We start from the raw sequence: 24,123 nt of genomic DNA on the forward strand, positions 1-24,123 counted from the left end.
TTATTTTTATTTCAGTCATTTATTTTGTAATGTTTTCTCTTTGTTAATTGCAGTGCATCCAAAGACTGACTGAGGTTATCTTATTTTATTTATTTGTTGGATTGTTGTTGTTAAAATGCACAGAATCACTTTGTCAAATAAATTAAACTGACCAATCAGAAATTGTTTTCTTTAAAACCAATGACCAATCTTACATTGCATTTTTTATTTTAACATTTGTCATTTTGCTAACAAATTCTCATAAAATGGTATCTGCATAATACACAAACGTAGTTATCTGTATGATACACACACAAAAAAAGGTTCAGTGGTAGAGCATTGTGTTAGCAGCGCAAATGGTCATGGGTTCAATTCCCGAGGAACATGCCTACTAGTAAAAAAATGGAAAAAAATGTATAGCCTGAATGAACTGTAAGTCGTTTTGGATAAGTGTCTGCTAATTGCATAAAATGTAAAAAGAAAAAAAAAATCTAATTAGAAAAACATGCTTAATTAGTGTCAACTCCTGGGCCAAATTCTATTTGCAACTTAATGAAGAGGTTTAGTTTTTCTTATAGCTTTAATAAAATCAAAATGGCTTGTAGAAGAAGAAGAAGAAATTAGATGACTTTTATCATAGTCGGGTCCCACTCGTATCCTAAAATGATAAGTTTAAAATCATGTATACAACTGATTTATACTGTATATTCCAGAATAATTCCATGTACTGTATATTGTTTTAGAATGAAATATTAGTGAATACATGTATTGGTGAACCTACCAGAGCATTCTCATAGCTGTGGAGGATCTCAGTTCCCCGATGTTTGAGACAGTACAGAACTGCATCATGCACAGTAGCAAAGACACGTCCTTCAGTGATGACATCAGAGAAGAAGCCACCACGTTCAAGCTGTTCCACCACCAGTGCTTGGGTGAAAACAAAGCATAGCCCAGATATTTTCCAATCACTCACTAAATGAGACATTCTGAAAGAGTTGACTGTGACACTCTTACCCTGACAGCCTGCCAAGTAGATATCCACGCCAATCTCGCTAAAATCATGGAATATCTACAGTGAGAGATGGTGATGAGAGCTTGATAACAATGCACAGTAATTTTTCTCTGTGGGACTTTTGAATCACTACTTACATTCCTTAATATCTTAATGGCAACTGTATCAATAAAGTTAGCAGTAGAGAAATCCAAGATGATAGAATGGATGTCCCAGGTCCACTTCCCCAGGGATCCCAGAGAAACCCTCTCCAGGTCCCGGCTTAAAGTGTCTTCGCTGCTGGAGTCCAGAGTGGTGGTGTCCCCATCATGTAGATCTGACACTGACCCCAGGGTGGCGGTGTCAGGGTCAGTGCCCTTAAGGTACATCCAGGTATGATGGCCATCAGATGTCCTCACTGCTTCGGGTATTACAAACACTGTACTATTTTCCCGTTCTCTCCAGCCAAGCTCTACCTCTCTGTGTATGTCTCCATTCGTTTCCTTCATCTGCCCTGCTTCCTCTTCCAATGAAAATACAGCTTTTTTGGATCGCTGAGAGGCTTCCCTGAAAGCTCTTTTCTGTAAAGGAAAAATTAAATTATGATTACATGTTGATAAGTTGTTATGATACTATAATATACACAGCACATATACAGTGCCCTCCACTGTTATTGGCACTCTTGGTAAATATGAGCAAAGGCGCCTGTGAAAATAAATCAGCATTGTTTATCCATCAAAAAAATACACAAAATTCTAACCTTTCATTGAAGTAAAACAATTGAAAGTGGGGAAAAAATCTCATTATGAAATAAATGTTTCTCTCCAATGCACGTTGGCCACAATTATTGGCACCCCTAGAAATTCTTATGAGTAAAATATCTCTTAAGAATATTCCTATTTTATTTTTTTTAGCACACCAGGATGACTAGAATCATAAAATTGTCCAGCCATGACTTCCTGTTCCACAGGATTATAAATATGAGGAACACAAAGGCCAATTTCCTTAATCATCCATAGAGAGCTAATATTGCATTACTCATGTGTTCTTGTGTAGTTGGTTATTAATGATGGAACAGTATTCTAAAGTGTAACCAATATGATTCCACTAAGCTCATTAGAATGCATTATGGCACCATCTTTTCCACAAAGGTGAAGCTGCCTTATAACTTGGACAAAATGAGGTCTCTGATCTCTGTAGGCAGCTCACTAGTTTTTTGGAACAAAGCATAATAGTACAAGATTGGGCCTAGCTCATGTTAATGGAGCAGTAATATCATTAATATTCTATAGCATACATGCTATATATAAATATAGCAATATTATATAGCATATACTAACCATGAAAACTATTAGCAGAGATCATCTACCTGTCTTTTAGACTCTCTTCGGGCTCTTCGCTCTGCTCGCCTCTCTCTCCGTCTCTGCTTGGCCTCCTGCCTGCGCTTATAGATGAGCATTTTCCCGATGTCCAGGCCACTCTTTGCATAAACAACGCCAATTGATATACATTAGCAAAAATAATAGGTAGAAAGTGGTAACTAAAGGCCCCCATTGTCCACAACAATATTCAAGGTCCCTTGGCCATAGTTTTGTTTTCAAAACGTATTTTAATCTACGGCAACTCATTTCTGTAAATATATATATACATATATATACATATAATATATATATTTTTACATGACAAAATATTTTAGAGCATGACACAACTAGTAAAATGTATATTCATTATAAAAATATCCATGGTATGTTTACATTTTATTCATTTACATGGTTTTTATAGAAAAAGTCTAGAAAACGTACTTTTAAAATTGACTACCTCATATATCCAGGTTTTTCAAAATTTAAGTGACGTTTCTTCAAAAGGAAACAAACCATTGTAAGAATTTTAAATAGTTTTATTTGGTTTATTATAAATAACTTTATTAAGAGTGGCCTTTTATTGTGGCCAGCCTAAGGCACACCTGTGCAATAATCATGCTATCTAATCAGCATCTTGATATGCCACACCTGTGAGGTGGATGGAAATTCTCGGCAAAGGAGAAGTGCTCACTAACACAGATTTAGACAGGTTTGTGAACAATATTTGAGAGAAATAGGCCTTTTGTGTACATAGAAAAAGTCTTAGCTATTTAGGTTCAGCTCAGGAAAAATGGGGGCAAAAACAAAAGTGTTACGTTTATAGTTTTGTTCAATGTAGTTTAGAGAAGAAAGGAGTGGATTATATCTTCAAAGTGTACATTGATTGTGTATTTGTGTGCGTGCATCACAATGTAAGTACCCGAATGTGTATACATGTAACTGTCGTGTTCATGCAGATGTTTACACTTAATGACATTATGTGACAGCGTTCTTGCCAGTTGGCTGTTTTTGAGCCATTTAATATTCATTTTACATGTATCTGTGTATATATTTATCTAAAAGTAAAATAACTTGGTTCTAATTATTACAGCGCGCAGGCTCTCGGAGTTGTCTAATACATCAGCACCACCACACGTGCAGAAGCAGTCACATGCACGTGAACAATGCAAGCACGTCAGCACACTTTCTATATGCTTGGTGTTTGAGTTAATTTATATAGTAATTAAGGCAGTTTAAAGTCAAGCTGCAGTGCAGTGTTACAGTGTAATAGTTTCCATTAGTTATTCATTTGTTTACTAGTTGATACATGTCAATTATTGTGATATTTTTATATACTCATATATTTGTTTATTTTGTTACATAACCACACCTTTGTGTGCCCCCTGCCCCTGACTGAAAACCACTGTTATAAGACATTCCAGTGAACTGAAAATATATACTTTATTACCAGGTTCAAATTAAAAATATTTACCTTTTTTTTAAGGGCTTCAAGATAAAGTTCAGCATTAGCGAAATACATGGTGGCAGAAGAGCGGAATATAGTGATACCTGGTACCTCCCTCACCTGCAAAACACAAAGCACATTTGTGATAGATCTTCTTAGGTAGATGCTTTGATTACAAAAGGGATAGGAGTAATGAAGGCTAGTTTGCTTTTGAAACTGTCCTGGAGTTACAGTGGTAATTAAGTTTAAGTAAACATAACTAATTATTATGCAAATCATTAAAAAATGGTCCACAGTTCAACATTCCAGTGCAGTCCTGTCTGCTAAATGGATAAATATCCATGTAAATCTCACCTGCTCGTGTGTCTCCATATCTAGATACAGCTCAGTGCCAGGGAGGTGTCCCAGCAGTGAGTAAATGGGCCTGAGAGACAGAAATAAGTGATGTGATAAGGTCAGACATGATGCAGTAAGAGAATAGAGCAGATGACAGTACTGAGAAACACTGCAGAAAGATTAAAAGTAGGGAAAGACTCCAACCGTTGAGTTCTGAAGATAACAGTGAGCAGAGCAAAACCCATTGAGGCGCCCAGACCCATATCCAAATTAAAGAGCACAGTGGATACATATGTCACCAACCATATCAACTACAAACACAGAAACAGAGCACAGAAATAAGTACACTAACAAACCAGCAATCATGGAAACTATCAACAGAATTAAATATTAATGATGCCTGACTATGCGAAAGTCATCAGCACAATGCCTGTTCTATATTTTTTTTAAATCAGATTATGTTTTTTGTTTTTTTTCAGATATTTTATGATCCTCCAGGAAAAGTTTGATGACTTGGAAAATGAAGACTAACTTCAAGCCTATAACGCTGCTAGACAAGTTATGCTCCAAAGTTGAATTCTTTGTATAAGAGGTTTGGATGAATCTCAGTAAGCACCACAAAATACTTAAAGCTGAAAAAATATATTTTATGACTTTAGCATAACTTACCAGATCAATCTTGCTACTACGCCATAGTGTGACTATGTCGTAGTACTGCTTGAACATTCCCTTCAGATTCACAAGTACAATGGCAGCAAGAACTGCCTGGACAGACACACAAAGAATGTAAATTGTAGTCATACTTTATTCATGGCTCATACCAAAATAATGACTCTAAATGAAGCACAAATAGATTGGCAATCTGACTGAGACCTCACAGAGCTTTGTTGGCACATACCTTGGGCAGCTCTTGAAAAAGTGAGCCTAACTTTAGTATCGTCACCAGTACTATTACACCAGACACTACTCCAGCGATCTAAAACAACACGATGTGATGAATAAACATAGATGTATACACGAATGCATTCATAGAGTTGCATTTAAAAAAAAGTGCATTTGTCTTGCCTGTGTCTTGCCTCCTGTGCTTTCTTGAATGAGACTCCGAGACATTGAAGAACAAACTGAAAAACAATGGAAAAATCCTCCAACTGTATTACTGAGACCCAAAGCCACCAGCTCCTACAACACAGTGAGAGAAAGACTGTGATCAGCTGTGCAGTATATCTGGTTATCCATATGTGTTACTCTGATTTGCCCACCTGGTTGCTGTCTACTTTGTAACCATGTTTGAGAGCGAAGGTTTTGCCCAAAGAAATAGAAATTGCATAACCAACAATGGCCATGGCAAAAGCATCCAACACCACCTCAGAAAAGACATTTGCAATTGGAATGCTGGGAGGCTGAAGTCTGAGAAAAAACATCAGAATTACCACTATAATGAATGTGTTATAAAAAAATATCATGGTCATAGAACCATGTCTGCAATATTTTATGATATATAACTTGATTTGAAGAAAATTTGACTAGTGGTGCTTTTCATGACATTGCCTTCCCAAGCACCGTAAAAAAAAAAAAAAATTTAGATGTTAAAACTCACCCACTTGGAATATAACCAACGACTGATATCTTATAGGTTTCATTCAGCCGAGTGTAGAATGATATTACTGTCGCCACTACAATCTAGCATAGAAACATACACATTTCATGAGCTAAGGATAAAATGATGTTAATAATTCCTGTGTAGTGAATGAGCAGCCAGACTAGTTGTAATTAGTTATTTCTAGGAGATATGATGCAAACGCTATAATGCAGAGAGTTAAAATGCTGACTACACAGATTAATAACAGAGGGCATTTAAGGATATGCACTACTAATAGATACAGAGTCACTAAATAGTAAATATTTAATGAATCCAATAAAACAAAAATAGTACAATTTAAGAATAGGACTGAATCAAACAATGAAAAAGAAAAGCAGACGGTATTTAAAATGGTCATTAGTCATTGATTACATACAGTGCACAGCTCTACTGGAATAGGCACCAGTAGTTTTTGCCTGAGCGCAGTGTTAAGCTCTTTGGCAGTGATGAGACCCACAATGGACACAACACTGGCCAGTAGAGTTGGGAGATGAGTCTCTGGCAACAGCATACACAAGTCTGCTAAAGTCTGTACGGAGAAATTACAAATAATTAATACTTATGTCTATATGCATTGAGGCATGCATATCCAATGCATGAATTAGATTGTACTCACATAGACGATAGACAGAGGTCCACTGAAACGCTTAGGTGAGACTCCAAGGACGTACTTTAACTGGGCTACTACAGCATGAGCTGAGGCAGCTGTAGTATAACCTCTGACCAAGGGCTCTGAGAGATACGTACCAACAAACCCAAACTGCACCAAGCCTAATACAATCTATGAGTAAGCAAACAAGATAATATTGAACTGAGACTATACACTGAGACATTGTAATTCATATTACTTAAATGGATCTCTGTTATAGTATAATGTTGTGGGTTAAGGTATATACATTTTTGTGTGTAAGCATCAGTCTGTGTTTATTACCTGAATAAGTCCTCCCAGTACAGTGGCAGCAGCAGCAACCTGCACTCTGTAGAAGTCTCTAGATATGATATCCACCTCCTCGGTCACATTAGTGCCGTTGTAAATAAGGAAATCTGAATCTGGGGCCAGTCTCTCTGTCACACTTCCAATCATAATACTGAGGATGGTAAATGTGCCTATGCGAACACAAAAACATAAATACAAGTCAAAGCATTATGAGCATCAAAACAGAAATTAAATTTAAACAGAAAACAATGCATTTTGACTAAATCAAATCAACTTAAGGTTAATAAGTTTCAGCAGTGTTCAAAGATAAATGATCTCACCTATAGATATGTGTCTGGAGGTCCCAAAAATAAAATAAATTAACGGAGGATAGAGGGATGTGTAGAGTCCAAATACTGGAGGCAACGAGGCTAGCAAAGCATAGGCCATTCCTAAAACACACAAACACAATATTTTAAACACCCACAAATTATACTGTAGGTCATTAAAAAGTACAGAAACATGCTTTCACCTTGTGGAAGGTGCATGATGCCCACGCTGATGCCAGAGATAAGGTCTGGCATGCCATAATCCCAGATGGAGTAACGGGGCAACCAGGACAGAACAGGCAAGAAACCAACTAGGCTACGTTTCAGTCTGGGTGTAGAACAGCTGGTATAGAAAGAAAGGAGAAATAAACATATATTGAAATTGGTGTCAATACTGTTTAATTTCAAACAAACCTTTGCTTTAACGGCTGTATCCTACCTGAGTGATTTCTTCAGCCGATGAGAGATGGGAAGTTTGATCTGGGAAGGGTCCATTCTCTGAGATCGCTCTTTCAGCCTCTGTTCATCTATAATCTCTCTCTGTACATGATACTCTGTATGTCCTGAGTCCATTTTGTCTATTTTGTGAAATAGACTACTATGAATAGTCTTTGTCAAGACTTAATTACAAACCACAAAATTACACTGACCTCAGTCTCGATGAAACTTCATAAGACTTTCTGCATGCCATCTATGATTTACCTCTAGACCTGTGAGGGTTATTTAAAAGGGAACATAATGGGGTTAGTTTGTATTAAAAAGAGGCAGTGCTTTCTAACAATAATTAACTTAAGAACAAGTATAGCATATAATCATCTAAATAGATACGTATAATTTCAGAAGAGTTAATAAGCAAACAAAAATATTGCCAATGTGCATGTCATTATAGGAAAACAATAACTGTTAACAAACTGATAATTCTATCTTTCAACTGAGAGTTCTATCTTCAGCTCTTTCAACTGTCTTATTTTAGTGCAAATGCTGACTCAGACTTTCCTCTCTTGTTCATTAGTCGCTAGTTTTTGAACTGATGAACTGCAATGGAAAGTTTTTTTGTCACAGTAGAATTTTCCATTCTGTTGTGCTGCATATAATGAATTGATGACTTTAAAAAAAAGGATAGGAAGAGCTTTTTTGACGTCATTCATCCTGTTACTTTGCAGCACATGAAGTGGTCCTTAAAAGGGCTTAAAATAAATGGGATGTGTTTGTAAGGGGAGTTAAATGTTTAACATCTCTCCTCTGTAGTTAATATATTAATTTATCATTGAGTAAACTAAAGTTATGGCCTCTGTACCGATTACAGTTTATTTTCCTATTTTTATATTCACGAATAAACATTGGAGAGCTAGGAGCTACAACGAGAAATCAGTTTGTTTGGCGTTATCATAGTTTGGGTTCAGGGGAAAATTTGTACACACACACACACACACACACACACAAAACTCTTTAAAAAAGTCTTTACATCCCAAAAATAAATAAATGTCACATAAAATAACACATTGAAATAAACATCGCTCATTGCAGAGTTCAAAGGCAAATTTACAACAAAAAAATTAAATAATAATAATAATACATAAATAAACTATTATTTATTTAAAAATACAAAACAAATGTGTGTTTAATATTGTGCAATATTAAGAAATAATAATGAAATCTCCTAGTTCTGCTTCATCATTAAAAAGATAATACTTATATTAAAAAATAGCGATAATTGCATCAAAAGTAATTGTTAAGCTGCATTAAGGAACAAATGCTTACACATAGATCATAGATTGTGTAATCACTTTAAGAGCATGATGGGGTGAAATTTGACCTCAGCTCTCATGTACTGAGGGCCTTTCCCCGATTTCATGCCAGAAATACCAAAACATAAGCATTGCAGAGACACTAAGCAAAATGACAATAGATACACATCAGAAAAAACTTCTAGACATGCTGTAATATCAAGTAAAGATCAGTGTTCAATAAGACATGTTGAATGTTTTGTTTATTTCCCCCTCTTTGGTAGTTTGAAAAATCGTGGTCTATAATTAGCACTGTTGCTTAGCTGGAATGGGCATAGAAGGTTGAGCATGCTCCCTCTCCCTGTGTTTACTGTCAGGCACAAGGCAGCCAGCGTGTTTGTGTCGAGTGTGGGTAATGGACGAATTGTTGCCTGAAGGCAGACACCATAGGAAGCCAGAGATCTGGTATGATTCACTGATGCATGTGCTAACATAATGTAATAGACTTAGCTTGTTGCCAATAATGTGACTGATACTGCCTTCTTTTGACATGTCGGAGCATTGACCTGTTTAGCACTGACCCTTAGAGCTAGGTAAAATTATTGGTGCACCAAATGTTCTCAATATGAATCTGTGACTTTCTGTTAAAGGGTGCACTAGAATGTTGCTGCCAGTTTTCATTTAGCTGCATTGGCTAAAAATTTGTTTTTTTTATCTCTTCAGATACAACTTTTGAAGGACCTCCAGGATGTATTTTGGCTAACGGTAACACTTCTCTAGTTTTAAGCTGTCCAGAGACAAAAAAACAAACAAAATGGATTTTAGAGCCAAGCATGGTTTGATGCTGTTGGAACAGCTAAATCGAATGCGGGATGCTGAGCAGTTAACAGATGTGGTTCTAGTCGCTGAAGGTGTTAGCTTCCCATGTCACCGTGCAGTGCTTTCCGCCTTCAGCCCCTACTTCCGCGTAATGTTCACCTGTGGCCTGCGAGAGTGCACCAACCGTCAGGTGGTGTTAAGAGACATGCCGGCCCCAAGCCTGGCCCTTCTGCTGGAATACATGTACAGCTCCAATCTTCCACTCACCACGACCAATGTGCAGGGAATCTCTGTTGCCGCTTTTCTTCTACAGATGGATGATGTTTTCAGTCGTTGTCATATCTACATGATTGACAACATGGATGCTTCCAATTGCCTGGGCATCTATTATTATGCCCGTGATCTAGGGGCGGAAGAGCTGGCCGACCAGGCTCAGCACTATCTGCGACAGCACTTCACTGAAGTATGCCTTGGGGAGGAAGTGCTGGAGTTGGAGGCACACCAGTTAGGGGCATTATTGGGCTCAGACGATCTCAATGTTTCACGGGAAGAGAGCATTTTAGATGTGGTGATGCGCTGGGTGAAGTACTGTCCAGTGGGTATAGGCTCAGAGGAAGAGAACCGGGCCAGGCACCTTCCAGAGCTCTTAAAGAAGGTACGTCTTCCACTGGTGGGTGCAGATTACTTGAAAGGGACTTTGAAACGGAACACGGCACTTTTAGCTGATGCCGAATGTCTTCAGATAATGGAAGATGCAGTTGAAGCAGCAAGCTTGGATTCAGATGCTCCACCCCGTCGACTGAAGCTGCGCTATGGCATGGAGACCACAGACCTCCTGCTCTGCATTGGTAATGACGGCGGAGGCATTCGCTCACGTTATGGAAGCTACACAGAGCGTAGCTTCTGTTATGCCCCCAAAACAGGACGGACCCTTTTCATCACCTCCCCAAGATATGGTGATGCACTTGGATATGTCTTTGCTGGGGTGGTGACTGAGAGGAATGACATTATTGTTGCAGGAGAGCTGGGAGCAAGAAGGATGTCAAGACAGAAAGACAGAAATGTCGAGATTTTCATGTGAGGCTTTGGCAGGAGAAAATTTTTATAATACAAGATATGTTTTCAACATCATATATATGCAGCCAAAAAGATGTTTTCAACATCATATATATGCAACCAAACAATAAACTATTAAGAGTACCTAAAATTAAAATTAGAATTTAAAATTAAAATGAGATCAAATCTACCACATTATCATAGACAGTAAAACGCACAATTCAAGAACTAATATTTGCTACGGCCCTTTCAGGTACAACAAGGAAGCTCAAGGATCCTGGAAACACTTGAGCTCAGCGGAGTATCGTGATTCTTATGCATTCGGCTCTTTGGGAGAAAACCTCTACCTGATTGGAGGTCAAATGAAGCTGAAGAACCAGTTCCTCATCACCAATAGTGTTGAGCGCTGGTCTCTACAGGGTGGACCATGGCGTAGCGCCGCTCCTCTGCCCATGCCACTGGCCTATCACAGCATAGTTCGGATGAAGGGCCGCCTGTATGTGCTCGGGGGACGGACGCCACAGGTAATATAGCAAAATAGTGCAAATTTGTCATCTTTATGGTACAATCTGCAAATATATTGCACAAGAAGAGTCATGAGAATGTAACATTGATGGTGCAAATGAAATGAATCATTAGAATTTGGAAAATAAAAACAAGTGGAGATCATAGTAACTGTCTGTTCATTGCCTTCTCTTTCCCTCTTATGCACCTGTCCTGCCATGTCTCATAAATGACAGTCATACCGCACAGATGACGAGCCTGACCGTATGAGTAATCGCCTGCTTGAGTATGACCCAGAAACCAACAAGTGGAGTGAACTTGGCCCTATGAAATATTCAAAATACCGTTGCAGTGCAGTCGCACTCAATGGGGAAATCTATGTACTGGGTAAGAATGTTAACAGGATGAGTACAATGTGATAACTTATTTTATATAAAGGATAATTTTTTGTGATTGTGGATTAATATTTCCATACAGTGAGACCTGTGGATTAATTTAATACTGCTCAACACAAGAAGCTTATGACAGTAGTTATCATTACAATGGTTCACTCACTTTCATGAAAGAATAATCTCACCCATGTGTGAGACCCTAATATAATTCTTCCAAAATGTTGCTTGTTTCAATTTTTCATTTGTTGATTCACCTTAAGGGGTGGGGGGTAATGAAAACAACCTAGGCATAGCCCATGAATGAATTTCAGTGTCTCCTCCTGCAGGTGGTATTGGGTGTGAAGGTGTGGATCGTGGCCAATCACGTCACTGCCTTCATGTACTGGAGATTTACAACCCTGATGGGGATTTCTGGAGGGATGGTCCTCCTTTACCTTGGCCTCTCCTATCACTTCGCAGCAATGCATCAAATGCTGGTGTTGTTGATGGAAAACTTTATGTCTGTGGATACTACAAAGGAGCAGGTAAAATATGTATTGTCTTATCAGTATCAGTTCATTTACTTCAGCCTTCAACCTGATGTTAAATTCATGCAATCAAAATTCTATTCAGCACTCATTTACAACATTTAATTAAACATGTACTCCACTCTTTTCCAAGATCGTCATGATACCATCACTAAAGACATCCTGCAGTTGGATCCCTGGGAAAATGTATGGACTGTAGTGGCAAAGCAGGCTCTGATGCATGACAGTTATGATGTGTGCTTGGTGGCAAATCTGAATCCTCGTGGACTCATGCCCCCTCCTGCTGACTTGGTAGAGGAATGACAGCACTATCTATCCAACAGTGATTTTTCATTTTAAATAATATGCGTTTTTTCATTCACAAGCCAACTTAAAAATATAGCTATAGGGAGAGGAAGGCTTTCATAAATAGTTATGAAACAAACAAATTTAATTTTCAATGCTGCAAGTGCATTAGTGATTATAACTATTATATGTTTTACATTTTTGGATTTCAGATAATATTACCAATAGCTGATGTATACAGTATGAGTTAAAATATGTGTTGACAGATTTGAGATATTCACATCATTTACAGCTCAGATTAAGTAGCACTCAAAGAAGCAATGCTAAAATATGATGTTACTTTAATAGCAAAGTAGATATGTATTGCAGAGTTGCACAATATAGTACATGTACTGTAACTTTAAGCAGTCAATGCAATTTATTAAACATTTTAATTTGCAAAACTTACCAATGGCTAAATCTAGGTCAAGTTCCAACTGCAAACAAAGTTGAATATATTTAAACTATTTTATACCTGTTGATGTTACATTAGGGTTGTCTAAAATATTTGTAAGACCTAAACAAATTATGCACAAATTTTTTGACAAAAAAAACATGACATGCCAAAGTTACAGAATTTGCTTGAATGTTATTGCTTTAAAGTCATACGGCATGAGATAAACAGAACAAAATTCTTTCAGATGTAGCAAAGTCTGCCTATTTGTTTTTATAATCCATACTTCAAAAAGAATCAACAAGGTAAAGCAACTGAAGAGGAACATGTCTATAGCAAGTAAAGTGGTTAGAGAACAAGGTTTGCATGTTCACAGGCTATTTCAAGTTCTAACTTATATAACAAAAAATTAACATAGGAGATCCTCTAAATAATTTCTCAAATGTAACTGTAACCAGAATACAGTATGATAGTATTCTGCATCTTATTCGGAGTCATTAGTGAAGTCAAAAAGTTGCCAGAGGCCACCTTCTCCTTCTATGACACTAGTTTTCGGTTCAGGCACCACATTTTCCCATTCAGACATCTTGTATTCCACCATCATTTGGGAGCTGTCTGTGTCCTCAGACCACAAACTGAAGGGGTTTATTGGTTGTTCAGCTACACACCTACTGACTGGCTTTACAGTGGCTTGCTGCTGTAGTTTTAAATGATTCTCTGCAACAGATTTGTTGGTCAATTTCGAATTGTCACCAAGAGAAGTCAAAGGTACTCTGTCTTTTTGTTCATACTGAAGGTCTTCGTTCTGCTGGCTGTCTCTTAAGAAATTTGCTCCTTTTTTTCTCACTGGCTGTCTTTGCGGGAGAACCAGGGCTCTCTTTTTCCCCCTATAATTCAGTGGTTTTTGGCGCCTCTTAGGTACTTTCAGTGGTGGCATCGCATTAGTGACAAATTGGTTCTCTCTAACATGCAGTGGTTTTACAGGCTTCAGATCTACATGTTGTCCCCAATGGTCCTCTATGAATGCAGTGGACTGAACATCCACATGTGGGCTTGAAGGTCTAGTCTCAACTAATTGTGTGCCCCATAAACTCTGTGAAGCATCAGGGGAAACCTCCTCTATGACTGTCTGCTGTGTTTCTTCAGGCAGAACGTGTGCATTTCTGTTTCGTGTCTTCTGTGTTGTGAGTGGACACTGGTTCTGCTCTGCTGCTTTTCTTGAATAAATGACAGGCCTGTTGCATATCATCTTGCTCTCATGTTCTTTTTCAGCTGATATGACAAAGAACCTCTCTAATAAACCAGGTGATGTCTGGACCTCACTGTCAATCATTCTAGCAGTGCCAGGTCCTGTCATCGGCTTTTGAATAGAAATCAAAGTACTAAGCTGAGACAGAATTTTTCCCAGCATGCCCTGCTCCTTGCTCTGCTCTGCTTTCAGATGTTCAAGATCCTGTTGAAGGTTAAGCATGCCTGAGCTCAACACTTCTGCAGCCAGACTGCTCTATTTAATAGAAAAAAAGTGGCTTTCTTACCAATGCCAAAATAGAATACATTATTGAAAGCTTTGCATCGATTGTCTCTGTTATACAGTATGTGCAGTCCTTACCTTGGCAACCCTGTCTCCCATATCTATTTGTGTTTGGCTCTGCAGAGTCTCAAACTGACATGTTATACCTTCTTTCACACTGTTTAAATAACCTTCAACTGCAATAGACAACACAATGTCATAGGTTATAAATAAATAACATTTACAATTATTTCTACATTTTGTATCTGATCAAAAAGTATCTTTAATCATATGATATATGTGAAATTTAGGTTGCCAGCATGGGCTAACTGTTAAGAACCATCTGCATACAGTTAAAAGAATAAACAAAACACAGGAACAAAAACATACTTGTTTTTGAAAAAGTATCCAGTTTCTCCATTACAAGTTTGTTGATGTCATTACTTCCATCAATGCGATTTAACAACGTCTCTCTGGTCTAAAAGGGAAGAGGTAAGTCAATTATAGTATTGAAACCATGACTTTGTGCAATATAAACATTCTGAATGTGTTAAACACGCACGTGTGCCTTAAGTACAATGCTTACATTTTCCAAAGATTCCTGCAGTTGTAGAACTCCATGAGTGAGAATTTCCCTAAAAAGGGAAAAGCTTATATTAAACAATACCAAACTATGTGAAACATTGCAATAGGAAACTAGAATAGAACCGTTTTTAATTGCACAAGGATTAAGAATAGGCTGATCACCTTTCATATTTTTCTTTGGCTTTTCTCTTCTCCTCCTCAAATTTGTCCAACATGCCAACAAATTTGCTACTAGTGAAATTTGAGATTTTGCCATCACCACCAAACAAAAACGGCTTAGAACTATAACTGCTGGACACCATCATTCCCTTCATCTATAGAGGATTTAGACAATTTGGAATTAATATGAAACTTAAAATATTATAGCATTTTACAGACATGTTCACAACAACATCACATTCATTTTCATCTATTAAAGTTTGTGGACCAAGGAAAAAAACAATCAAGTACATGTTCATTTTATTACACCTGATAAAACATGGCATGTTCTACAGACCAAACAAATGTATGGTTTAGGCCTGAAATATTTACCTCCTGTGAGGTGTGCTGAGAACCTCTGCTCTGTCCACTCATCTCCTGGGTAAACCCTTGTGAATTGTCAGGCCACATCTGAGAGCCCAACAGAAACTGGGAGTCACTCAGACTGGAGTAGTCACTGGTTCCCGGACCCTTGGCGGTTTTTATCCCTCTATAACAAACAGAGCGCAGAATACACATACAAATAAATATAAACACTACAGTATTAGGCCATATTTCAAGATATTTGATTTGGGTACGTGTAAATAAAAGTAAATGTTAGCTGGCAAATTCTCTAGTACAGATTTCAGCTATGAGACGTTACCCAGAAGTTGAGGGGATATTTAACATCTCCTTTATATTCCAGACATTGGGCTTCATATTCAGGCTTTCGGTGTCAACACATTTATTTCCACTAGAAATAATAAACATGAAATCAAAATTACTGCAAATGAATTGTATTTTGATTTAAACAATGACTTTTGTTTTCAAAAATATTCTACAATTTTCTCTGAGCGAAAACCAAATGTCAAAAATGACGGTCACGCGCGAAGTCGACGTCTCCCGTCATTAAAGCTCAACTAGTTTTCATGACTAACTAACTTTAGAGAGAAAACAATCATTCGTTGATTTTAATTAAGTGATACTTACCAGAAATGTACTCGTTTTACATGCAGTAATGAGTCTGAGGCAACAAAAATGTATTCTGGCGCGCGTTGATGCTGCCAGTTACGATTTAATGAAGCTAGTATGACACTTTTTAACAGACTGCAGCAGTTTTCCCGGGCTACAGAATTTAAATAGTTCGTGACGCAGCCAGTAAATATTTACACCTACATTATTTCTCCATTGTTTCTAGGAAATATCGATAGGTGGCGCTATTTAAATACTTATAATGTGAGCGAAAATATTGTAGTTTGCATCACAGTAATTAATATTAGATTTTTATGTTTATTTAATTTTAGTATGACTGCAATTTTTGCATAAACCTATTCAGTTATTTATGAAATATAATGACATTAACGTTAATGAAATTATAATGACATTATGATGGCATTGTACAGTGTCTTGTGTAGTTAAATCTGTTAAATCTGCTTGCGACATTAAAAAGCTTAGTGTGGGGGTACTCTACTGACTAGTCAACTACTGGAACAACATTCCTGTACCCTAGCAACCAAAACAACGATAAATTATGCCTTCATAATAAAAGTCATAGAGTTTAGGAAGGTAAAGTAGCTCATTCTGATACTGCATCTCACACATATTTTCATTAATTTCACCATGAAAATACACCAATATGTCGAACGGTAGAAACTCTTTTAATGCCACAATGAGACATAAAATCTCTAATCTTACACCGATATTAACTTATGAGATATGTTTCTTACAATAGTTGTTAAATTGAATTCGCATCACAACCTATATATATATATATATATATATATATACATGCTGGTCATATAATTAGAATATCATCAAAAAGTTGATTTATTTCATTAATTCCATTAAAAAAGTGAAACTTTTATATTATATTCATTCATTATAAACTCATTCATTGTTTATTTCTTTTAATTTTGATGATTATAACTGACAACTAAGGAAAATCCCAAAATTCAATGGGGCTCCTTTTGCCTGAATTACTGCAGCAATGCGGCGTGGCGCATCAGTCTGTGCCACTGCTCAGATGTTATGAGAGCCCAGTTTGCTCTGATAGTGGCCTTCAGCTCTTCTGCATTGTTGGGTCTGACATATCGTATCTTCCTCTTAACAATAACCCCATAGATTTTCTATGGGGTTAAGGTCAGGCGAGTTTGCTGGCCAATTAAGAACAGGGATACCATGGTCCTTAAACCAGCTGCTGGAGGGGCCAAGTCCTGTTGGAAAATTAAATCTGCATCTCCATAAAGTAGCAAGAAGCATGAAGTGCTCTAAAACTTCCTGGTATACGGCTGTGTTGACCTTGGACCTCAGAAAACACAGTGGACCAACACCAGCAGATAACATGGCACCGCAAACCATCACTGACTGTGGAAACTTTACACTGGACCTCAAGCAACATGGATTGTGTGCCTCTCCTCTCTTCCTCCAGACTCTGGGACCCTGATATCCAAAGGAAATGCAAAATTTACTTTCATCAGAGAACATAACTTTGGACCACTCAACAGCAGTCCAGTCCTTTTTGAAGCGAGACGCTTCTGACCCTGTCTGTTGTTCAAGAGTAGCTTGATACAGGGAATGCGACAGCTGAAACCCATGTCTTGCATATGTCTGTGCGTAGTGGTTCTTGAAGCACTGACTCCAGCTGAAGTCCACTATTTGTGAATCTCCCCCACATTTTTGAATGGGTTTTGTTTCACAATCCTTTCCAGGGTGCAGTTATTCCTATTGCTTGTACACTTTTTTCTACCACATCTTTTCCTTCCCTTCGCCTCTCTATTAATGTGCTTGGACACAGAACTCTGTGAACAGCCAGCCTCTTTTGCAATGACCTTTTGTGTCTTGCCCTCCTTGTGCAAAGTGTCAATGGTCGTCTTTTGGACAACTGTCAAGTCAGCAGTCTTCCCCATTGTGTAGCCTACAGAACTAAACTGAGAGACCATTTAAAGGCTTTGCAGGTGTTTTGAGTTAATTAGCTGATTAGAGTGTGGCACCAGGTGTCTTCAATATTGAACCTTTTCACAATATTCTAATTTTCTGAGATACGGAATTTGGGATTTTCCTTAGTTGTCAGTTATAAACATGAAAATTAAAAGAAATAAACATCTGAAATATATCAGTCTCTGTGTAATATGAATGAATATAATATACACATTTCACTTTTTAAAGATAATTAGTGAAATAAACTTTTTGATTATATTCTAATTATATGACCAGCACCTGTATATATATATATATATATATATATATATATATATATATATATATATATATATATATATATATATATATATATATATATATATATATATATATAAAATAAACGCTGTCTAATAAGCTACAACGGTGACAGTGACTTTTATTTTGGCAGTGCAGTTTATCAATCAGGAAGTAAAGTCCCGTTGTCAACAGATTTCTGACACATTCAAACTTGCGCTACACACAGGTAAGTTCACGTGTTTATTATCATAAAATCTGTTTTATGTCGTCGGTGAACGAAACAGTAATGGCTTCTGTTTTAATTACAGACTGCTTTGTATCATGGCATCCTAGTTATCCATACAGCAAGCTAAAGTGATTAGCCAGCTGCTCAGTAAACAGGCTGCTGAAGAACTTGTTTGGTGGGGTAGCTTGTCGTAAAGTATGTCTTAATAACCGGTGGTAAAATGCCATTCTTTAGAGAATATACACCCACCGACCGAGAAAATCGAAGAAAATGCATTACCAGGGTATAATTAAAGGCCTCGGAAGTGGCCAGTCGTGAAATGATGAGTTGTAAATTGCTCTCAGAAAACATTAATGACAACAATTAATGTTGCCTCACCCCTACAGTTTTATTCAAATATCTAAAATAACAGAAAAAAGTCTTACCTCCAACTGTGGCATATTAGAACATAAACATAATGGGTTTCAGATGCATACTGACTCCATCTAACCCACAGGAGTAATCTCATCATGAGTAGAGTCTACTACATCCTCAGTGCTGCTCTTTTTGTGTTAGAAATTCCAGAGACCAAGGTATCTCTTGCTTTTCTCTTCAGGAATCTTTTCAAACAACATTCAGTATCTGAGAGCCATAACTATTGTGAATACATTGGTTACTGTAATGCTCTAAAACTGAATTTAAGAGCTCTTCCAATCTTGATGTATTTTGGATTTGCATGTGTTTCAGGCACTGCTAGAAAACTCAAATGACTGTTGTGAAAGAATAAAGAGAATGAATGAAACCTGTGTGAATATTACACTCTGTGATCCTGGTATGTCTCTAAAGTAGTATCATTAGCAACATTTACACAGAGCTGCAAATAAATGTTCCTTTTTTATTAAACATGAGCAAATTAACACAAGCACATTTTGTTTCTGTGTAATGTTATAAGTAATTGACATGCATTTGATATAAATTACATATTTTGTAACCTTGAATCCTCCTCTAGGGCTCCTTCAAATACAGGAGAACAATACAACATTTTGTGTGTCCTGTGACTCAACAGATCAGGGCAATTCAACTTCACTTAACAATAGTAAGTGCTGTCACATTAAAGAACATCTCTATATTTTAGAACATTGCTTGTTTTGTTTTTGTTTTTAAGTGCAATCACATTATGCACATGAATGCATCATTCCACTGTTTTGCTTTATTTAAATTTTTAAGAAATGGTTCACGTAAAAATGTAAATTTGCTAAAATATTTACTCACCTTGTAGTGAGTAAATATTTTTGTAGAAAATAGATGTAGATTAATTTGTTTCTTTATCTAAACAAACTTTTAAAAATTAGCTTTACATCACTTGCTTCACCAATGGATCCTCTGCAGTGAATGGGTGCCGTCAGAATGAGAGTCCAGTGAAGCTGATTAAAAACATCACAATAATCTACAAATAGTCCACATAACTCCAGCCCATCAAGTAACATTTTGTGAAGTGAAAAGCATTTTATGTAACAAACAAATTTAAGATGTTTTTGACTTAAAACTGTTGCTTCCGGCTAAAATATTACTCCATAATCCATATTGCTTTCTCCAGTGAAAAGTTGCCTGGTTGGAATCAGAAGAGAAATATGCACAAATCAAGCACTGTTACTAGGGGGAAAAAAATCAAGTTCTTAAGAATTCACATTTCAATCCATGTCATTGGATTGTAATGTGAGAGGACTAAAGGGGTTTCAAGTGTTAATTTCAGGGAGTAAATATTCAGCAAATTTTCATTTTTGAGTGAGCTATTCCTTACAAAACTAAAAGGGCTATTTTTGATGTATCCTGTTTATTATATATATATATATGTAATATAATGTATATATATTTTGTTTTTATTTAATTTTATTTATTTTTTTTAACTCTTCCTCTAGCAAAGACTAATCACATTCTAGTACCTTTAATCACAGTGATTGGTAAGTTACTACCATTGTTTAATGGTAGTTATGTAGACAGCCCACAAAAACAGCTTTAAAAACTTTTTTTTTTCTATATTGATCTTCACTCAGGAATCTCATCTTCTGTGCATTATTGTTTCTGTAATGGCAGGTGGTCCAGGTGTAGCAGCTTCTGTCCTTCTAGGAACTCTACTGATCAGCCTGGGTCTCATCCTCTCGGTTGCATCTTTCTTTTACCTTAAGCGTTCCAGCCGCCTCCAGGTCTTTTACAGGCGCAATAAGGGTAAAATAAAGAAAAAGTCTTATAACCCTTAAATATGTAAATCAGTTAAAGCTTTGGATGGCTTTGTTTACCCAACTGTGTTGGATATTTTATGTATGTATGTATGTATGTATGTATTATTATTATTATTGGTAGTGTTTTTATTCAAGATTAGTTAAATTGTAATTTTATATTCCAGCTTTTATATTCCAACCAAGTGAGACGGTAAGACATCAATAATCAATTTGTTGTTGTTTTTAGTCTAAATATTTTTGATGTTATATAAACAAACACAGCATTGTGTGAATACCAATGTACTAACTTTTTAATTTTTCTAACAAGGCTGCCATGATTCCTGAAGCTACATCTTCAGGTAGGAGAAATTTGAACTACTGTATAATCTGTATTTTAAATTTAATAATAGTTCCAAAGTGATGCTGCATTCTAATTCCAATTGTGCTAAATTCCAAAACATCTATTGGGAATATCTGATCATTAAAAACTTTAACTTGCTATGTTTAATGTATACTGTAGGTTGAATGTGACCCTTATCTTTTAAATAAGCAGCCAAAGCACCCTGCAGCCCAAGAACGGTTTCCCACTGAAGCTAAGCAGGGTTGAGCCTGGTCAGTACCTGGATGGGAGACCTCCTGGGAAAACTAGGTTGGGGTATTAGTTAAACCAGCAGAGGGTGCTGTGTGGGTCCTAACGCCCCAGTGTATTGATGGGGACACTAAACTGACAAAAATTATTTGTCTTTCGGATGAGGCATTACATCGAGGTCCTGACTCTCTGTGGTCATTAAAAATCCCAGGTTGTCCTTCAAAAAAGAGTAGGGGTGTAAACCCGGTATCCTGGCCAAATTCGCCCATTGGTCTTTGACCATCATGGCCTCCTAACAATCTCCATACACTGATTGGCTTCATCACTCTGTCTCCTCTCCACCAATAAGCTGGTGTGTGGTGGGCGTTCTGGCAATATGGCTGCTGTCGCATCATCCAGATGGGTGCTGCACACTGGTGGTGGATGAGAAGATTACCCCCTTCTATGTAAAGCGTTTTGAGTGCCCAGAGAAGCACTAAATAAATGTATGGTATTATTATTATTAATTATTATAAATCATCTACAGTTCGCAAGCCGAGATATGTCAGGAGGGAGAGGCCATCAGCAACATCAGCATCCAGCAGTGCTACTGTGGCAACAGGAGCAGTAACCAAGGTATACGATGTGTGACCAGCCTCCAAGAGCCAGCTACAAGCCCCCTTTAAACCATGAGTCTGTCCTATAGAACTGTCCTTTGTAGGCAACACGAAGTGATATGTCTTGATGTAGGCTTTATCTTGGAAACCTTTTCTTTTCACTGAAGCCAGTTATTTATTTCTATTTATATGTTGTTCCTTTTTTTAAGAGACCTGGTGTTGCACTACTAGAGTATTTTTGATGGTTAAGCTATAATTCAGTCTATTAAGTTTTTTTTTTTTTATGAATTTTGTAATGTTTATATTTATTACCAGTATTTTTGTGTAATATTGTATTTTTGAATCTTGTGACATTGAAACTAGAATCCAAAAAAAAAAAGACTTCCACGGTTAGTCATATTTGCACACAACCTACTCCTCAAACCTTATTAAAGTTAAAAATTAAATTAATAAACACATAAATTGACATTTACCATTCAGTTAAAATCAGTTTGGTAACAGTTTACACAAATAATATATTTTCTTTTAATTCTGTACCGTTTCCACAAATTCCTTTAGCATTTATTAATGACATATGCGTATGCTGGAAAATACTACTGGCTTGGGTTTCAATGTTAACACCATATTCATGTTCTACTAACAAGTGTGCATGAACTATCCGCCTGTTAGCAATGCCACATTCCTCACTATATTCAACATGAAAGATTCTGGGTTTTGCACCAAAGGTTTCCCCAGGTAAAAAATAATAAATTCAAATTTGCTAGGCCTGAAAGTTGCAAACTTGCTGTTAATACACAATATATAAAGTTGTGGAAAACTGTTGCCAAACACAGTGCTACCTACTCTATTTATCCCATCTTTCAATTGTGCAAGACAAAGTGCCATTAAGTGAACGTGCTAACGAATGAAGACCCATAGTTAACCATTTTTGATTTTGTAGATTTTATACAAAACTGGACTGTAAAATTATAAAAGAACTTTAGTAAATTGCCCTTGTTTCTTGGTTGGAAAAACAAACAAAGAAAAAGCTTGATATCATTGCCATGTTATAAAGAGAGTGATACACTGGTATTTCTATAAAAACGATCAAAGTCAGTTACCTTTTTTACTTTATTTTGTAGTTGTTTATTGCAAATAGTGGCCTTTAAAATGCCATATCATGCCTATATATTTATGATTTTCTGTGTAGTTATTAGGTTTTCTCTTGTAGTAATGGTTCTTTTTATTTAAAGGATTATGATTTTTTTCTACACATTTTCTACTTTATTTCAGGAAGGGTATTTGAACATTGTTTTGTGAAGTTTAAAATCCTTAGTATGCTGGATTAAGCAAAAGCTAGGAATATTTACTTAAGGTGAAGGTAAATGATGTGCTTTCATGGGGATACATCAGTGATACTGATTCTAGAATATAACCACTTATTAAATTCAACTTATTTCTCGTGTCATTTTATTGGCTGTCGTGCAGCAACTGGAAAGCATGTCAATAGATTTTGTATACTGTATGAATTAATGTAAAAATGGATGTTGATGATGAACTTTTTTTGTATGTTGATGAACAGAGTGAGTATTGATCACATATTGAATCATATTTGATGAAGATTTCAGTGTTTACAGAAATAAAAGATATTTTGATTTATGAGAAACAGTTTACTTGTTTACTTAGTATCATATCCTTGCAAAATGTGACTTAAAAGATTATGAATAAAGGTACGGTGCACAAAATAAAAAGTCCAGGTGGTGGCTGGTGTTGATCATTAAAGACTCATTTGCCATAGAGGTTCTGGGAAGCAGTAGAGTAAGGTTATTATATGATTATAAAACTCTTTTTAGCATTTTAATTGCTGGCAAGTATTATTGTTGTGTTATCATCTGTAGAATAATTATTAGAATGGTAAACTATACAAGGTTGAACTTGTCACAAACAATGTCAGGAGAGCACTCCTGTGAATGTGACCAATCACCAGTTTACAGCTGTCTTCGGTAAACAGATGGAGGGACTTTGGTCCCATTTACCTATAATATTATAAGCACTTCCTTATAAGACACTATAGTAGATCATAATAGAGCCAGTACCATGGGACCGTCTTTCCATTAGCTCAGTCCTCTATGATGTTTGTCATGTCTCACTATTCAACACAAATATACGCATTTCTAAGGGATTTTTTTAAAGCATTCAGCACAAGTGAAGTCACAACAACGGTTGGCACACTATAAAGTAAAAACAAGTTACTGCACACACCCAAAACAAAGCAAAAATGTGACTGTTGTTTCACATGTAAACATATC

General features: G+C 36.7%; 4 protein-coding genes across 10 annotated transcripts; 2 read left to right on the forward strand and 2 right to left on the reverse strand.

The window, feature by feature from the left end:
• Window positions 1-393: 393 nt before the first annotated feature.
• On the reverse strand, window positions 394-7,733 carry slc26a6l (solute carrier family 26 member 6, like). Of its 2 annotated transcripts, XM_059570168.1 has the most exons (19): window positions 7,435-7,732; window positions 7,199-7,338; window positions 7,008-7,118; window positions 6,682-6,857; window positions 6,367-6,531; window positions 6,127-6,279; window positions 5,709-5,791; window positions 5,371-5,518; window positions 5,177-5,290; window positions 5,010-5,087; window positions 4,781-4,876; window positions 4,316-4,422; window positions 4,130-4,199; window positions 3,803-3,895; window positions 2,340-2,450; window positions 1,129-1,551; window positions 994-1,048; window positions 761-906; window positions 394-637 (listed from the first exon to the last, which is right to left on the reverse strand). In XM_059570168.1, exons 1-19 carry the CDS (start codon window positions 7,566-7,568, stop codon window positions 614-616), a joined length of 2,427 nt encoding a protein of 808 aa, XP_059426151.1. In that variant the 5' UTR covers window positions 7,569-7,732; the 3' UTR covers window positions 394-613. The 2 variants fall into 2 exon arrangements, with proteins under 2 accessions (XP_059426151.1, XP_059426152.1); XM_059570169.1 differs by lacking the exon at window positions 4,781-4,876 and having other exon boundaries at window positions 7,435-7,733.
• A 1,314-nt stretch (window positions 7,734-9,047) lies between these two features.
• kbtbd12 (kelch repeat and BTB (POZ) domain containing 12) lies at window positions 9,048-13,986 on the forward strand. The gene is made up of 6 exons (XM_059570739.1): window positions 9,048-9,187; window positions 9,446-10,618; window positions 10,851-11,121; window positions 11,338-11,488; window positions 11,820-12,017; window positions 12,154-13,986. Exons 2-6 carry the CDS (start codon window positions 9,537-9,539, stop codon window positions 12,321-12,323), a joined length of 1,872 nt encoding a protein of 623 aa, XP_059426722.1. The 5' UTR covers window positions 9,048-9,187; window positions 9,446-9,536; the 3' UTR covers window positions 12,324-13,986.
• LOC132160976 (interactor of HORMAD1 protein 1) lies at window positions 13,223-16,162 on the reverse strand. The gene is made up of 8 exons (XM_059570740.1): window positions 16,001-16,162; window positions 15,675-15,764; window positions 15,365-15,521; window positions 14,996-15,147; window positions 14,835-14,883; window positions 14,639-14,726; window positions 14,348-14,445; window positions 13,223-14,242 (listed from the first exon to the last, which is right to left on the reverse strand). The coding sequence occupies exons 2-8, from the start codon at window positions 15,728-15,730 to the stop codon at window positions 13,223-13,225; spliced, it is 1,620 nt and encodes a 539-aa protein (XP_059426723.1). The 5' UTR covers window positions 15,731-15,764; window positions 16,001-16,162.
• A 2,200-nt stretch (window positions 16,163-18,362) lies between these two features.
• On the forward strand, window positions 18,363-23,480 carry c17h1orf159 (chromosome 17 C1orf159 homolog). 6 transcript variants are annotated; one of them, XM_059570743.1, is made up of 10 exons: window positions 18,377-18,452; window positions 18,535-18,647; window positions 18,949-19,024; window positions 19,179-19,263; window positions 19,441-19,527; window positions 20,351-20,392; window positions 20,526-20,657; window positions 20,836-20,861; window positions 20,979-21,009; window positions 21,766-23,480. In XM_059570743.1, the coding sequence occupies exons 3-10, from the start codon at window positions 18,962-18,964 to the stop codon at window positions 21,867-21,869; spliced, it is 570 nt and encodes a 189-aa protein (XP_059426726.1). In that variant the 5' UTR covers window positions 18,377-18,452; window positions 18,535-18,647; window positions 18,949-18,961; the 3' UTR covers window positions 21,870-23,480. The 6 variants fall into 6 exon arrangements, with proteins under 6 accessions (XP_059426729.1, XP_059426725.1, XP_059426726.1 ...); XM_059570742.1 differs by lacking the exon at window positions 18,535-18,647 and having other exon boundaries at window positions 18,371-18,452; XM_059570741.1 differs by having other exon boundaries at window positions 18,535-19,024.
• Window positions 23,481-24,123: the final 643 nt, after the last annotated feature.

Source organism: Carassius carassius, chromosome 17, assembly GCF_963082965.1.
Source record: "Carassius carassius chromosome 17, fCarCar2.1, whole genome shotgun sequence".
Classification (NCBI taxonomy): domain Eukaryota; kingdom Metazoa; phylum Chordata; class Actinopteri; order Cypriniformes; family Cyprinidae; genus Carassius; species Carassius carassius.